This window comes from Planococcus citri, chromosome 5 (genome assembly GCF_950023065.1).
Source record: "Planococcus citri chromosome 5, ihPlaCitr1.1, whole genome shotgun sequence".
NCBI classification, from domain to species: Eukaryota; Metazoa; Arthropoda; class Insecta; order Hemiptera; family Pseudococcidae; genus Planococcus; species Planococcus citri.
In genome coordinates this window covers 9,703,318-9,721,301 of record NC_088681.1, presented here as the reverse complement: position 1 = coordinate 9,721,301, position 17,984 = coordinate 9,703,318, and the positions used below count along the sequence as shown (strand labels likewise).

The 17,984-nt window shown below is 36.6% G+C and overlaps 1 protein-coding gene across 8 annotated transcripts in view; it reads right to left on the bottom strand.

The window, feature by feature from the left end:
* osa (trithorax group protein osa) overlaps positions 1 to 17,984 on the bottom strand; it is a 162,551-nt gene that overhangs the window by 102,688 nt on the left and 41,879 nt on the right. For all 8 annotated transcript variants that reach the window (XM_065366486.1, XM_065366490.1, XM_065366487.1 and 5 more), the window contains 2 exons: positions 5,341 to 5,919; positions 1,474 to 1,524 (listed from right to left, as the gene is read on the bottom strand). In XM_065366486.1, the coding sequence (XP_065222558.1) occupies positions 1,474 to 1,524; positions 5,341 to 5,919 (630 nt within the window). The remainder of the gene's footprint in view (positions 1 to 1,473; positions 1,525 to 5,340; positions 5,920 to 17,984) is intronic.

Below are 17,984 nucleotides of genomic sequence, written 5' to 3'. Positions count from 1 at the left end.
GGTTGGGTTGCACGAATCCGGTTATGTTGTAAGTCTCCTCTGGCTTCTAGTGCTTTGGTCAAGGGCAAAATGACGAAGACGAACCACGATTCACGATCTGCATCTTCTCTCTATCTCATCTACCTAGCTATACTTAATGGTTCCGCGAAACCCAAAACAACCAATACCCGTCCAAGGGTCCGGTATTAGGCCAAAAAAATCGATGTGAAAACTTTTCAAACCCTTTCAACATCAACATTCGAAACGAAAATGAGCCAATTTCTCAATTAAAACGATGACTCAAGACATCGACGGACGATAAAATCGAATCATTCTACCAGTATTCCGGCTCAACTGCTCCTCAGCCAACCACCATTCCTGATTCCACCAGTCACCACTGCAGATATCTATGGAAACGCTACGGTGCTCTCGAAGCAAACACACAGCAAACTGACGTCATTCGAGGAGAAATATCGCCTCGCCTCGCCGCAATCGCGCCATATAATACTCGTATATAACGCAGAACGCAGCAGAAGAGAAAGCCGAACTCTTGTAAACCACACGAAGGTGGTCGAAACGACCGGAGTGACGGAGCGGAGTAGCAGCGTGGCGATGGCGTTCCGATGAGTTGCGGCGGCGACGATACCACTCTGTACTCGGCTCGCAGTCGCAGTGCAAGGCAAAGCCGTATAGTAGAAAATTCGAAAAAGAAGGAAAAAGAAAACGTTATAGAGACAACGTGGCGGTAAGACAGAGACGCAGAGCAGTTGCCCGTGTTGTTGTTGCTCTTCGCCGCCGCTCGTAACTACGAGTTTCACGAAGTTGCGAAGCAGCTCGAGAGGCTCGAGGGCTGCCAACCCACCACCGCCATCTCGCCGCGGCGACGTTCGCTTCGGCTTCGGTCGTTCTGTGTGCTGTGTTCTCTCTCTCTGCATGCCACTTCTCATCATCATCATCGCGTAGTCGTCGTCGTTGTCGTTGTCTTCTACCTCCTCCGCTACGAAATCGTCGTCATCGTTTTTCACTAATGGTACTGCTCCTTCGTCGTCGTCGTCGTCGTCCCTATGATACGAATTAGCGTCGAGCCGTCAACTAGCGAATGAGAGAACGTCCAACACGACGTCTATGTCGTGATATTACTCTTTTTCATAATCCACAGTCACATCTATTTTTCACTTTACAGTGTTCTAACACCACATTGCAGAATACCTCAAAAAAATAGAGAGAAACAAGCGTCAACTCACACGATCATACTTTTCGCAATACAGACTCTTCTACATATTTCTAAAATCAAAAAACTAATGTACCATCCATAACTTATTTTGCGCTACTGCAGTTTCAAGAATCGTTATTTATTTGTTTGAAAAATTTAATAATATTTCTGTAATTTACATCCCTACTTGCCAATTTATGAGGATTGGCCATCTTGTGAGAATTGCTCGAAACGTATGTTAAATTTCATAAAACACATAGAAAGTAGAATTAATCACTTACCCCTGGTTCGGGTGTGGTTGACGTTAAATTTGGTCTGCTGCTGCCGAAAGACTGAAACACAGAAGAAAAAAAAACATTAATTACCAGGTATTGTACGCAAATTTTTCTCAAAAAAAGTAACCTTAATAGCCAAAAAAACTCGACCGACTTTTCGTAAAATAAAAATTTTTTGCGAACGAATTTTATTGATCCACTTTTGTTTAGAGATTCATTCGCGAACGAATTATTGATTCGTATAAGTGACTCGTTCGCAAAGAAATCGATTCGTTCAAGTGACTCGTATGCAAAGAAATCGATTCGTTCAAGTGACTCGTTCGCGAACGAAACAATTCGTATAAGTGACTCGTTCGCGAACGAATCGATTCATTTACTCAATTTTTGGTGAATCATTTACGAACGAATTGAATTATTTTTTCTGATCATTCACGAACGAATTGATCCACTTTTTTTTTAAAGATTCATTCGCGAACGAATTATTGATTCGTATAAGTGACTCGTTCGCGAACGAATCGATTCATTTACTCAATTTTTGGTGAATCATTGACGAACGAATTGAATTATTTTTTGTGAATCATTCGCGAACGAATCGACTTTTGTTTATGAATCATTCGCGAGCGAATTAATTCTTATTAGTGACTCATTCGCGAACGAATTGATTCATAAATTAAAGAATTGATCCATTCGTTGGCGAATCAATTCGTATAAGTAACTCGTTCGCGAACGAATCGATTCATTTACTCAATTTTTGGTGAATCATTTACGAACGAATTGAATTATTTTTTCTGAATCATTCACGAACGAATTGATCCACTTTTTTTAAAAATTCATTCGCGAACGAATTATTGATTCGTATAAGTGACTCGTTCGCGAACGAATCGATTCATTTACTCAATTTTTGGTGAATCATTTACGAACGAATTGAATTATTTTTTCTGAATCATTCACGAACGAATTGATCCACTTTTTTAAAGATTCATTCGCGAACGAATTATTGATTCGTATAAGTGACTCGTTCGCGAACGAATCGATTCATTTACTCAATTTTTGGTGAATCATTCACGAACGAATTAAATTATTTTTTGTGAATCATTCGCGAACGAATTGACTTTTGTTTATGAATCATTCGCGAGCGAATTGATTCTTATTAGTGACTCATTCGCGAACGAATTGATTCATAAATTAAAGAATTGATCGATTCGTTGGCGAATGGTTCTTTCAAAAAATTGATCAATTCGTTCATGAATGATGCACCAAAAATTGAGGGTCGTATTCGTACTTTGTAGGAATCGTGCAAGCCTAGTGAGATTTCAAGTTTCATCGAAATCAGTTCATCCATTTTCTAGGAAATGAGTTTTAAAAAATTTCGAAAAAAATTTTGTCGCTCGATAAACTTGGAAGCTTTGAAAAACACATTTTTGAAAAAAAAAGAACACTAGTAAAAGATCAAAACAGGTAATAATCAAGTAATTACAAACACCCCCCCCCCCCAAAAAAAAAGATTATTACCAACATTTCGAAAGTAAACTTACTCGTAAGTCAAAATGCAAAAAGAAAACACGAAAAAAATAATTGGATTCCGGAAACATAATCGAAAAATGTGTTAAACTACTGAAAAAATTCCAAAATTGAAACAAGAGGGGGAAATCTACCGAAACAAACAGCGAGGAAAGAAATTTAATCATTTATTCGAAATCATTTTAAAAAATCAAACACAAAAACACCAATTGTAAGATAGCAGAAATGTTGACATGAACGAGGATTTGATGAAAAAAAAAAAATAATTCCAGTGTTGAGAAAGAATAAACAATCATTTGTAAGAAAAATTTCATAAATATAAGAAGAATTATTTCAGAACGGGAAACTACCTATTAAAATCAACAGGGGAGGGGAGAGGGGAGAGATTGCAATCCAAATTTGGAAAAAAACAGATTCGTGAAAATCATTAGAAAAATTTGAATCCAAAAAATGTATTTTGCTTCAAAAAGAAAAAAGAATCATCCATCAAAATTATCAAAAATTGACACGATTCAAAAAAAAATTTAAAAAAGGTGACAAAATGATTGAAATTGAGAGAAAATGACCAAAACAGAAAGCAGAGCAAAGATCAAGATCTGGAGAGAAAAAAAATTAATCGAAAAATAATGTTGAAAACCTCTTTCAAAGTCACAAGTCCCTAAGAATAAAACTCAAGAGCGAAATTCAAAATGAACCAAAAAACAGAATTTTGTCGAAATTTAAAAGATTCCAGAATAAAAATTCGATTATAGAAGTAGAAAAACTCCACCGAAAAAATTACGGTAAAAAGCACTAAAGTTTGAGAAAAAACATCGCAAGAATTGAAAAAAACAAACTCACGAAATTCAACGATGAAATTGCGAAAACTTCTCAAAAATTTAGACATAGACTCGAAAGAAAACACGAAAATTCGGGGAAAATCGTCGAAAAATTGGAAAACGAAATCCGAGTATGAGCATTCAAAAGAATAAAACTTGGAAACAAAATCAAGAAATCCTCAAAAAAATTCTAAATAAAACCATCAAGTCTAAAAGTCCAAAAAAACTCTCAAAAACTCGGAAAAAATCAGTAAACGGAGGAATTTTACAAAAATTTAAGTAGAAAAAATTACTAAAATTTGGGGCTAAATTAGGAGACAATTTTATAAAAAATCTCGAAAATTCAAGAAGAAAGGTTTCGCTGAAATTGGAACAAAAATTTAGGCAGAAAAACGAACCAATAAAATTTAACTCAAAATGATTAGAATGAAAATCATTAAGAATTCAAAACAGAGAACTCAACAGAATTAAAATTGGGTATAAATTCGGAAACAAATCAAAAAATTTTTGAGAAAAATCATCGAAAAATTTCTATAGCAAAACTCAAAGAGGATTCAACTGAGAAAAATAATTCCAACTTGAAAACAAAAATTGTTCAAAGAGAGGGGAAATCCGGAGGACCTTCCCTCATAACTGGAAGGGAAGAGGAAAAGAGAGAGAGAGAGGGATCAACGAATGACAGATATCAAGAAGATGCAAAAAAATCCACCACAAAAGGTGAAAAAAAAAACAAAAACAAAAACAAAGTCATCAAATCTTGAAGAAGCTTCCCATCATCCTTTTGCTCGAAAAAAAAGATCAAAATTCAAAGGAAAACATGATTTTTGGAGGAAGAAAAATCACAATTTCACAAAAATGTGAGCAAAAAAATCACTTGTTTATTTAAAGCACGAAACTCAAAAAAAACTGTTGGAATAAAAAAATAATGCAGTAAAAATTTAGGCAGAAAAATGACTACAATTTAGAAAAAAACTATAGAATTGTAAAAATTCAATGTTGAAAAAGTCTGTCAAAACTGGAGAAATTTCGCCAAAATTTGAAAAGAAAAGAAATGGAAATTCCAAGAAAATCATCGAAAAACTTGAAAAAAGAGAACTCGTGAAAATTCAAAAAAATCATACCCGTCAGAATAGGGAAAAATCTACATAAATTCAAAAGAAAATTCACCAAATCGGCGAAGAATAAAATTCACAAAATTCAAAAATAGCCATCGAACCGAAGTTGAGGAGAAATTTCAACTATTTAAGCAATAAAAATCACACAAGCTCGAGGGAAAATTTTATGAAAAAATCACGAGAATTCAAGGTGACGAAATTTGGCAAAAATTCAGGCGAAAAAATCATCAAAATTCAAAGTAAAATTATGGAAAAATTATTTTTGAAAAAAATCACTACCAAAATTCAAGATGTAAAAATCAATCAAAACAGGAGAAAATCCACTAAGAACCAACGAGAAATTCAAAAATAATAATACCAGTCAAAATTAGAAAATCTGTAAGTAAGTAACATTACAAAAGAAAAGATTAAATTCTCACCTGAGACGTATGCTGCGGCGACTGCTGCGGCTGATGCGTTTGCTGCGGCGACGCTTCAGGATGCGCGGACTGGGGCGACGTTAACGCCGACTGGGGCGAATGCTGTTGCGGCGTCGACGAAGCCGAGTGCGGAGTCGGCGTCGACGGCGCCGGAGGCACCGGACTATTCGGTGGAATATGTGAGGGGGCTGGTTGCTGGGGGGGATGCTGAGGCGATTGCGAATTCGAATGAGGCGGCGGCGGCCCGCCGTGTTGCTGTTGTTGGCCGGGAGGCGGAGGACCACCGGGTGGCGGTTGCTGTTGCGAAGGCGGCCCTCCCGGTGGTCCCGGTTGGGGCTGTTGTTGTTGCATAGGCGGTAGACCCGGCTGACCGCCGGGCGGTGGCGGCCCCGGCGGTTGTTGGTGGCCGGGTGGCATCGGCGGACCACCGGCACCCGGCTGTTGCGGTGGTCCGGGTGGCTGTTGCTGTTGCGGTGGCATCGGAGACCACGGTAACCTTTGATCGCTAGGAGGCGCGTAAGGCGAACCAGTCGCTTGCATATTTGGTCCTTGGCTCATCGGCCCGTAATGTGATCCCATCTGCGAACACAGCGAAAAGAAAATACACGTTGATTAGTAAAAATGAACGTCAACGAAATTCGAATTTAAATTATTTGTGAAATTATAATATAAGCGGAAGCTAAGCTATACATTTAAAAAAGCCATCTTGTTAATTAGTCTGTAACAATAATTCTATTACATGTTCTTATAAAATAATTTTCAAAATTATTCGCATAAAAATGATCAAGGAATGATTCGTTCAAAGTTGTTCTAGCAGAACAACTTTGAACACATCATTTGAAATGTTTCAGTCATTCAGCAATGATTTTATAACACTTTTACAACAATTTTTCTGAATTACTTCAAGACCTTCAAATGGATGAGCATTTTTTCCAAGCACCCCCCCCCCTCAAAAAAGAGTAATCAATAGAAATTCAACGTTGAACCAATCATTTGAAAGAGAGAAACATTCACGAATAAAAACCGCCTCACGAAAGATAAGACCACACGCACTTCACAAAACGATTCATTCGTTCACGAACGAGTGATCCACAAACTGAATCATTTTTCAATTCTCGAACGAATTTTCCCATCACAACGAACATTTTCTTCAGAAGACCCGAATCAAGTCACGACAACGAGGAAATTGATCAGGTGATCACGAACTGTCAGTGGCACAATTATAAAGTCGTTCACGAACGATTCATTGGTTGATATATAATGCAGTGACCGAATCATTTCAGCGAGAAGGATAGATTCACCAATGTCGAAAAATTTTTCTCATCAATTCATCATTATAATATGGATTATATTGTCACTCCAATTCCTTGCCAAGCGATTCATTCGTTCTTTAAAAAGAATCATTCTTCCGATCGTGAACGAGTTTTCCTCAAACCACAGATATTTTCTACGTAACATCCAGAGAACGTCTCGCAATAATCTTACTCCGAGATTTTCTGTCTTGCCAAGTGATTCATTCGTTCGCCGAAATGAATCGGTCTCTCGTTCACGAACGAATTCACCCTTTCACAATAGAAACTCTCAACAAAACGCCGTGAGAGTCATATTTTTCAAAATTTTGTTCAAATTCTTGTTCCTTGCACAGTGATTCAGTCGTTCGCTGAAATGAATCATTCTTTCGTTCGCGAACGAATTCCCCCTTCATAACAGATAATTTCAAAATGATCTCCAAAGAATTATTTTTTTCAAAATTTTACTCAAATTATTCCTCCTAGCTAAATGATTCATTCGTTCGCTGAAATGAATCATTCTTTAGTTCGCGAACGAATTCGCCCTTCATAACAGATATTTTCAAAATAATCTCCAAAGAAACATGTTTTTCAAAATTTTACTCAAATCAATTTTTTAGCCAAATGATTCATTCGTTCACTGAAATGAATCATTCTTTAGTTCGCGAACGAATTCGCCCTTCATAACAGATATTTTCAACATGATCTCCAAAGAATCATTTTTTTCAAAATTTTACCCAGATTATTTTCCTTTGCAAAGTGATTCACTCGTTTGCTGAAATGAATCATTATTTAGTTCGCGAACGAATTCGCCCTTCATAACAGATATTTTCAAAATAATCTCCAAAGAAACATGTTTTTCAAAATTTTACTCAGATCAATTTTTTAGCCAAATGATTCATTCGTTCACTGAAATGAATCATTCTTTAGTTCGCGAACGAATTCGCCCTTCATAACACATATTTTCAACATGATCTCCAAAGAATCATTTTTTTCAAAATTTTACCCAGATTATTTTCCCTTGCAAAGTGATTCACTCGTTTGCTGAAATGAATCATTATTTCGTTCGCGAACGAATTCGCCCTTCATAACAGATATTTTCAAAATAATCTCCAAAGAAACATGTTTTTCAAAATTTTACTCAAATTAATTTTTCAGCCAAATGATTCATTCGTTCACTGAAATGAATCATTCTTTGGTTCGCGAACGAATCCGCCCTTCATAACACATATTTTCAAAATGATCTCCAAAGAATCATTTTTTTTCAAAATTTTACCCAGATTATTTTCCCTTGCAAAGTGATTCACTCGTTCGCTGAAATGAATCATTATTTCGTTCGCGAACGAATTCGCCCTTCATAACAGATATTTTCAAAATGATCTCCAAATAATAATTTTTTTTCAAAATTTTACTCAAATCATTTTTTTAGCCAAATGATTCATTCGTTCACTAAAATGAATCATTCTTTGGTTCGCGAACGAATTCGCCCTTAATAACAAGATATTTTCAAAATAATCTCGAAAGAACCATGTTTTTCAAAATTTTACTCAAATTATTTTTTTAGCCAAATGATTTATTCGTTCACTGAAATGAATCATTCTTTGGTTCGCGAACGAATTCGCCATTCAAAACAGATATTTTTTTTTCAGCAATTTCCAAAAAAACATTTTTTTTTATAATTTTACTAAAATTATTTTTCCTTGCCAAGTGATTTATTCGTTCGCTGAAATGAATCATTTTTTCGTTCACGAACAATTGTCTTTACAACAGATATTTTCTTGATTTTCTTCACCAAGCGATTTAGTCGTTCATCGCTGAGATAAATCATGTTCCTCGTCGAAAAATTCAGTCGTTCGCTAAGATGAATCATTTTATCAATCGAAATTTCGCAAACGAATTCCCTCTTCACACTGGATATTTCTTACACGACTAATTTTCACATAAATTCTCCATCAAGTGATTCATTCGTTCATTTCGTTTGTTGAAATTAATCAATCTTTCTTTAGCGAACGAATTGACCCTTCAAAATAGACAGTAGACACCTACATCTCAGACTATTTGTTCGCAAACAAATTCTTCAACTACAGAGAGTATATCTTGAATATGTCTTATTTTTACACAAATTAATTTTCAAATGAATCATTCGTTCATTCGGTTCACTTAATGAATCATTTCTTTCGTTCGCGAATGAATTCACCGAACACAACGATATTTTTTACGAAGCATCCAGAGAATACAACGACTTATCTTTCCTTCTCCAAGTACCGTCCTTGACAAAGGATTCAGTCGTTCACTTAGATGATTCATTCTATCATTTGCGAACGAATTCTTTTTGTACATCATCCTCCAGAAAACTTTACTCTTTCCTCGAATTGAAGTTCTGTTTTCCAAAAGATTCAGTCGTTCCTTGAAATGAATCATTTCATCGTTCGCGAACGAATTCTCCCTTCACAACGGATATTTCTCATTTTTACGTCTCATTGTTCGCCAAAAGTTCCTCGTTAAGTGATTCATTCGTTCATTTCATCTAGTTCGCCAAAATTAATCATTCTATCGTTCGTGAACGATTTGTCTCTTCACAACACATATGTATATTTTTCGCAGACAATGAGTGAACCAACTTCGGAGGGTAAAATTACACAAAATCATCAAGTCGTTCGTGAACGAATCATTAGATAATGATGTGATAAACGAATCATTTGATCGATAGAAAAATGAATTTCCAATCTTCAAACGATTGTTTCTGTTGTTACTCGAATACTTCGCCAAAGGATTCACTTCCTACTCATTACTTTCGTTCGCAAATGAGAATTGAACAATTTAATCCATGGTCAATCATACACAATACCTTTTCCATCTTCAGCGAATTATTTTTCATCTCCAAAATATAAACTAAAATCACCAACCATGGCATTCAAGATTCAACTCGTACACAGTGTTGCCAAAATTATACAACGTGACAAAAAACACCTCAAACGAAATCGTTTTCATCTCTCAACAATACAAAAGGAGTCCAAAAAAAAAAACCACCACAATTCCATTCTAATCGCTTCCATCTTCAGTAGCGCCGAAGTAAAAAAAAATCCTTCTTTTCATTCGACTCTAAAAAAGCAAGCCGACCATACAATTCGTCTATGAAAAAAGCCAGCCACCGAACGGTACACATGCACATTACAATAGGGCGACTTTTCTATATTATACGCGACTAGGGGGCTCCGCCCCCTAGGTCGCTCCGCGACCTCCACCCCCTGCTCGCGCACTCGCTTCGCTCGTGCTGCTCGCCCTGGCCCTCGCTCCGCTCAGGCCTCTCGCCCCTTCGGGGCTCGCTTTTTTGACAATTCAACTCATGCCCCTGCTCCTATATGCAAATCAGTTGAAAATGAAATGTGTCAATAGCAAATTCTACTCTGGTTTTAAAGTACAGTACAATTTTTTTTAAAAAATCAAATTTTTCAAGAAAAAAATTCAAGTTTGAACAATACTTCTAGGTATAAATTTCTAAAATGAATTAACGACATTTTCCCCCTTAAAAACCTTACGTCTATATCCCAAGTATAGAAACCCTACCAATGGTGGCGTAGCTGAGGGAGGGACGTGACTTGGACCATTACCCTGCCCGCCCACCCCCCCCCCCCCGCAAGTGAAAATTAAAAATAATACGTGCAATAATAAACGTTTTTTCATTTTTTGGACCCATTTTTTTCAAAAAATTTTCTCTCTCACTGAACTTGAGCAATAATTTCGCCTTCATTTCCATAAAATTATCATACATTATAAAGGTTTTAAAAAATGATTTCTAATTTCGCTTTTTCACGCCAAAAAATCTGGTTTTGCCCCCTCCTTGAGACAATCCTGTTCACACTACTGATTCCTTTCCCCCCTTTTCACTCTAAATGGTTTACAAAAAAATGTTCCACTAAAATTTCAATCTGTACCTACTGTACAAAATAAAATTCTAACCTAAAAATTATCGTAAGTGCAGATCCTCCTCTTCTTTTTATTTCAACAGGCCCCACATTCCAGTTTTTAAAAAATACTACTGCATTGAATTCCAATTCCAGTACCGGAGAAAATGCTAGTTTGTAACTCGCAACACAACAACATTCCCTCTTCAACACCACTATGCTGTAGCCACGCCCACATAGCAACGTTCTGAGTGTATTGTTGCTGGTTCGTCGTAAAACGCGCATTTTTACACAATAGAAAACGTGTTTTTTCAATTTTTTCGGCCCTTAATTTGAAAATTTCCGATTTTTTTTTCTTGATGACATACTTACACGTCAAAAGGAACGTTTTAAAAAAAAGTTCGTTGAAATTGGTTCAGTAGAAGAGGCTGGCAAACTCTATCAAGGTTTCTATTCAAAATTCTATTGTTTAAACACAATAGAAAACGTGTTTTTTCAATTTTTTCGGCCGTTAATTTCAAAATTTTCGATTTTTCTTTATTGATGACATATCTACACGTCAAAAGAAACGTTTTAAAAAAAAATTCGTTGAAATCGGTTTAGTAGAAGAGGCTGGCGGACTCTATCAAGGTTTTTCTTCAAACATCTTTTAATATATAAGGATGATTGAATGAATCCAAAAAGAAGAAAAGGGACGTACACACGGTGGTAACTGCTGCTGCTGCGGCGGCGGCATCGATAGAGAGAAGTGAAGAATAAAAGGAAAAAAAAAGAATGAATGAACGGGAGAAAGTGTTTATCCGTCTCAATGTGTTTGGATTGTGGAATGCGTGCGTAAAATAAATTACACAAACGAAAAGCCAGACTAATCGAGGTACGCGAGGTGAGAGGGTCATTGATCTTATAATTGCGGAAGGTCGTCCTCTCTCCTTTTCTGACACAAACACCATAATAAACATTTTATACACACACACATATGCATACTCGTACAAACGTATTACTATATTATAGCGGGATAAACAGCATGGCACGAAGATATACATAATACAGTTTAGACAGAGAGACGATAGATGGGCGAGATAGGGAGGGAAAAAGGCCTACACCACACATTATCGTCGGGTCGTCTGTGCTCGTTATTTATCAAATCTGATTACCTAGTACCACTCGAACAGTCTAAGCCAGCCGTGTTCTTACAACCAACTCTTGATTTGTGTCGTTTATTTTGTGTATAGACAATGTACAAACCGAGGCAATGTGTACAATTTCGTACATGTGCGATTAAAACTCGGTTACAAATGAACCTATACACAGACACATTATCATATTGTACTTGGCAGTTCGACCTCCTCGTCTTTCTCTCTCACTCTTGCTATCTAACTGCGAGTAAAAACATCTTTCCTGAAAAATGGGAACACGATTACGATGATTATGACCTATTCATCATCATCACTCTATCTACCATGCTCCCGTTATTGTTCGATAATACGTGATATTAAAACGTCATTCACGACAAGTCTTACGAGCATACTCTCTCGATTACGCCAATGTTCACGCATTGTGCATACTGCATACCACGATGCATCGCGAAATTCTATAATAAATAATTACAACCACCAATACATAATGTGTTATTATCGCTGTCGACCAATAACAGCCCACAACGCTACCAATTTTCAACCGATTTTCCATCGCCTGTCACCGCAATCATTCGAATCGTCCTATTTCTATATACGATCAGAAATGTACTTTTTTTTCAACCTAGCATCGTCGGCATTACCTCCCCTTCGACCGATTACGAAAATAACTCGGTAATAATCGCGAGATAAGCACGCTCGTGTACTTGAAGTACCAGGTAAGTCTCTAAGTAGGTACCTTATTTTATACCTTCTTATAGCTGCACACACATCGCCAACGTCTACGCACAGGCATGGCACACCAAATAAGCCCAATCGACCGCTAAAATGACGCTTAAAAGCGTAATTTTCAACGCGCATTAATGTCTTTATTTTTCTGTTACACGAGTACAAGTATAGCGACCGACGCGACGCCGCCGCGCCGTTTCCTATATACCTAAACACACAACACTCACACAGCCCACCAAGTAGTGGAGTAATGCTACATACACGAGAACTGCTTGCTTACCACATAAGTATACGTACACCAACCGAGAACGCGCAATTTCTTAATCGTTTGATAAGCGAGACGAATAACGCGTGGAAACTACCGACCCCTCTTCGCCCCCGCCGCCACCTTAACCCTTTCAACCGCGACGAACGGCGTTGTTCGCGTACGCAATACAACGATAATAAAATACGTACACATAATCGTATACTTATTTACTCGCAGCCTTACTTCTCAGTATAGTCGGTTTCGCGGTAATAAGACGTATTTCACCTCTACAGACAAAGCTAATGTAGTATTTTCTCGAAAAAAGAATCGAATTTACCTAACAACGTGTGCACTCGGTGACTTGTCGACTTTTGGAACGAATCACGTGTGTTGGAATTTCAAAATATTGACCAAGTAACGTCCTGTGTTCGTAAAAAACCAAATAAATGAACGAAATTGCCCGATTGATAATTTCATCATCATTCGATAGAACGAGAGTTCGCGAACGATTCGTTTCAGTAGTTGGAAAAATATCATCATTAAAAGTAAATGAAGGTTTCGAATCGTTCGTGACCCACGATGACGTGAATCAAATTGACAAGGTCGTTCGTAGATGATTCAATTACATACTTCGCGTCTGAATCATTCGAGAACGAAGCTACGAATGAGCTGCACTTGACGTCGTTTTGAATTGAATTGTAGGCAACTCACAATGCTAAAAGCTCAATTTGTACAATGATTCGATTCAATGGATCGTTCACGAACGAACGAATGAATGAACGAACAACTCAACAAAAATCAAACCGTGAGATTGAATCATTTGTTGAGAAAAATTAGAATTTTGTGAATGAAATTTTTCAAATCCTCACGAACGAATCGTTCAAGACCGATTCATTTCGGTCATCTCAAGATTTCAATCATTCCTGAATGAATTCGTCACATGAATTTCGATTTCAGTTTTCCAGAGATCGTTCACTAGGTACATACAAATGATTCGTTCAATAACACTCATTAATCGTTCGCGAACAAACGAATCCTTCGAACTGGAATACATACTTATTTTGATTCTGAATCTGAATGATGAAATTCTGACTAAAAAAAATCTTCAATTGGAATTTTTTTTGAATCGTTCGCAAACGACTCGTTTGAAAATTATTCGTTCACGAACGAACGAACGAACAACTCAAAACCAAAAATCAAACCTTGGAATTGAATCATACTCATACTACATATAATGAGAAAAACTGAAATTTTGTGAATGAAATTTTTCAAATCCTCACGAACGAATCGTTCGCGAACGACTCGTTCAAGACCGATTCATTTCGGTCACCTCAAGATCGTTCACGAACAAACGAATCCTTCGAACTTGAACTTTAGTATTTTGATTCTAACGAATAAAATTTTGACTGGAAAAAAAAATTTCAATTGGAATTTTTCTGAATCGTTCGCGAACGACTCACTTGAAAATTAACGTTCACGAACGAACGAATGAATAAATAAACGAACAACTCAAAATAAAAATCAGACCTTGGGATTGGATCATAAATACCTACTTATCAAGAAAAATCAGAATTTTTTGAATGAAATTTTCCAAATCTCACGAACGACTCGTTCAAGACCGATTCATTTCGGTCATCTCAAGATTTCAGTTCTCTCATTGATCGTTCGCGAACAAACGAATCCTTCCAACTTGAACTTGAATATTTTGATTCTAAAAGATGAAATTTTAACTGGAAAAAAATCTTCAATAGGAATTTCTTTGAATCGTTCGCGAACGACTCGTTTGAAAACTATTCGTTCACAAACGAATCGAATGGGAACAATTCAATTCAGTCACCACATGAAATTCCAACCATTTCTTTAAAACGCCATGCATCATCAAATGAATTTCACTCTTGAGACTACAGGGTACTCATAAACGATTCGTTATTCAACATGAATCGACATATCGAGTATGTGATACAATTTATCGTTCGCGAACGAAAAGAATCGTTCAAATTCAAAAGAGCTCATGATGATTTCAATGATTCGGAATAATGAAATTCAGGTTAGAAAAGAAAAAAAAATGGAATTTTTGATAAAACAATTTTTTCGCGTCGTTCGCGATTGATTCGTTCTCAAAATAACCGTTCACGAACGAACTGAATGAGAATGATCAACATCAATTACCACCGAATTTTGATCATCTATGCAAAACATTGTGAAATGAATGCTGCCCTTGAATCACCAAGTCGTTCGCGAACGATTCGTTCAATAGCATGACTCGGCAGCGTGTGATTTTGTGATTCATCGTTCGCGAGCGAACGAATCATTCAGATATGATGATTTCAAAGCTGGTTTAAAACGAAATAAAAACTCAACCGAAGAAAAAATTATGTTGATACAAGATTTTTCACATCGTTCGCGAACGATTCGCTGAAAAAATAGTCGTTCATAACCAACTGAATGAGAATAATTTTAAAGAATTTCAACCATCTATGTAAAACATCATCAAATGAATCTTGCTTCTGAATGGACAAGTCGTTCAGAAATGATTCGTTCATCGTAACCGTTTGAACGCATACGATTCAACAATATTATTCGTTCACGAACGAACGAATTGTTCACATGAAATGACTTGAATAGTTTGAAATGAAATTAAAATCAGATTCAAAAAAAAAATTTTGTTCATGCAATTTTTTTTACATGTTCGTGAAAGACTCGTAAAAGAGACTACCGTTCATGAAGGAGTCAATCGGGAACGATTCATTTCATTGCCTCAGATTCAACACGTTCTTCAAAAGAAGAAATCAGACGATTAATGAATTTATACTTAGGTTTTCCAGATCGTTCACGAACGACTCACTCAATAACTCCTCATTTGCAATTGGAATAACCGCAATAATCGTTCACAAACGAACGAACGAACGAACTGTTCAAACTCGACTAATTCAATAGTTATTGGTTTTCAACAAAATCTTGGTTTTAACAAGCAGAATTTCAGAATAAGTGCAGGAATGTTTATAAATCGTTCGCGAACGACTCGTTTGAAAACGATCGTTCACGAACGAACTGACTGAGTGGCTGAAAACAATCCATTTCGATCATTTCTGTAACAAACCAACAAAATCAGATTGTGATGCAGATTTTCAAAGTCGTTCGCGAACGATTCGTTCAATCACACGTTCATTTACAAGTGACTCTTTCAGTTCGAAAGAATTGAAAATGATTATTGAACTGGAAACAGTGACCAGAAAAATAACGGTGATCAAATATGCGTTGAAAACGTAACGTTCGCGAATGAATAATACAGAACAAGAACAAACAACCTCGAATCTAAAAAATACGCTTTTTTCTCGCTCGTGAACATCGCCAACACTGAAAAAACACCCATCGAATCGATAGGTACACCTTCAATTCAAACGAACGCACTTCTTCCTTATTCTATCACCACTCACACACTACAGTCTTCAAAAAGCACACACCAACACCAATCTATACACAAAACAAACCGATAAACTTCCAAATATCGCGTATTATATCGTCCATTCTACGCACACGCCCTGACCAAACCATAATTCAAGCGCTCCGAGGGACGGACCAAGTAGGCAAGCCGGCGCATCTGGAATCGATATTCGATAACATTCGGACAAAACCACGTGTACATGACACCAGTCATCCCCATAATAATGAATCTGCCACTCAATCGTGTCGACAGGATACGATTCCAATTTCCAATACCATACCAGTCAGTACGTACTCTCTACTATAAAGCTATACTTACATATTATTCACTTGCACACACATAAACTATAAAGAAAGAAATAAAAAACTACCTGCTCAGACACACAGACAGACGATCTCGCCAGACGTTAAATAAAAATATGCGACCAATAACGGGGCAATGAGCCGCCGTCGAACTCTGTGCACAAGTGAAAAACAACGTGCGACTAGAAAGAGACAGATGCAGGAAAAAAAGAAACGGGTATATTACTCATACTCACGCACACACACACGTGCACTAAACATATGTGCCGCATTGTACCTACATTTACGTTTACACATATAAAAGAATGTGCATCGTTTGCGCCGAGACCAATAATACATGGTTCAACATTCGAACATGGATGAGGATGAGGAAGACGAGCAAGACGACGACGACGAAGAAGAAGAATAAGATTGCGATGAAGTGAAGAAAAAAAGTTGTTGAAAGAAATATAGGTCAAGTTCGTCCGATTTAATGGCACGAGAAAGGTATGGAATGAATAGGCTACACATACACAACAGCTACGCCAAGTACATAATGACCCATCGTCGTCGTTGTGTTTTGTTTTTAAATGCCCTACGACCTATTCTATCGTATAATAAGTATTTGAATCTGGCTTCTCGTGATGATGTTTCCTTTTATTTTTCTCATTTAATTTCACACGTGGGAAGATCATCGTACTTTGAATACACACATTTCAACACGACAGTTTACTTCTTTATTGGGAGCTTTCATCGGGACAACTGAATTTTTGGTGGCTTTGCAGACCAATTATTTTTCTCAAAGTGCAGATTGGAGAGCGAGAGGGGGTCGATTTGGTGAAGAGGAGGCCTTAAATTTGTTCAAGTCAGAATTGCTTGAGGTCAGAATGTATCCATTTTCACAGAGACTGCAGAAAAAAGTAAGTGAATCGAAAATTGCAAAGGTTCATTGAGGAAATAAAAATATAAAAAAGAATAGTTGAAAATGTTGGAAACAAAGTAGGACTTTTTTTGGCAAAAACTCCGTTTTTTTTGACAATTTTGATATTGAAAAAACTGGAACTTTTTGATTATTTCGGCAAAAAAAAAAAAAAAAAAAAAAAAAAACAGAACCTTTCTGGAAACTTTGGAAAATTGGACCTCTTCGACAATTTCATCAAAAAATAGGACTTTTACAGAAATTTTTACGAAAAGTGGGTTTTTTCAAATTAGAAGAAAACTAGACTTTGAAAGGCAGTCCAGACAGAGAACACGACTTCTCATAGCATTTCGGGAAGACAACAGACTTTTCTCACAACTTTGCCACAAAACAGAATTTTTTGGCAATTTGCAGAAAAAAATAGAATCTTAGGTACTGAAAATTTTGGCAAAATGAAGACTTTTTGACAGTATTGGAAAATATCTAGGTATTAAATAATTTTTGTAATTTTTTACAGAAAATGAAACTTTTTGACAACTTTGGCAACAAATTAGAGATTTTTTTGAAAATTTTGTCGAAAACAGGCCTTCTAATTGCACATTGTAGATAAACTGGACTTCAGAGACAGAAAATAGTATTTTTTATGGAATTCCAGGAAGAAAACAGGACAATTGAGGCCACTAGAATCAAATCTCT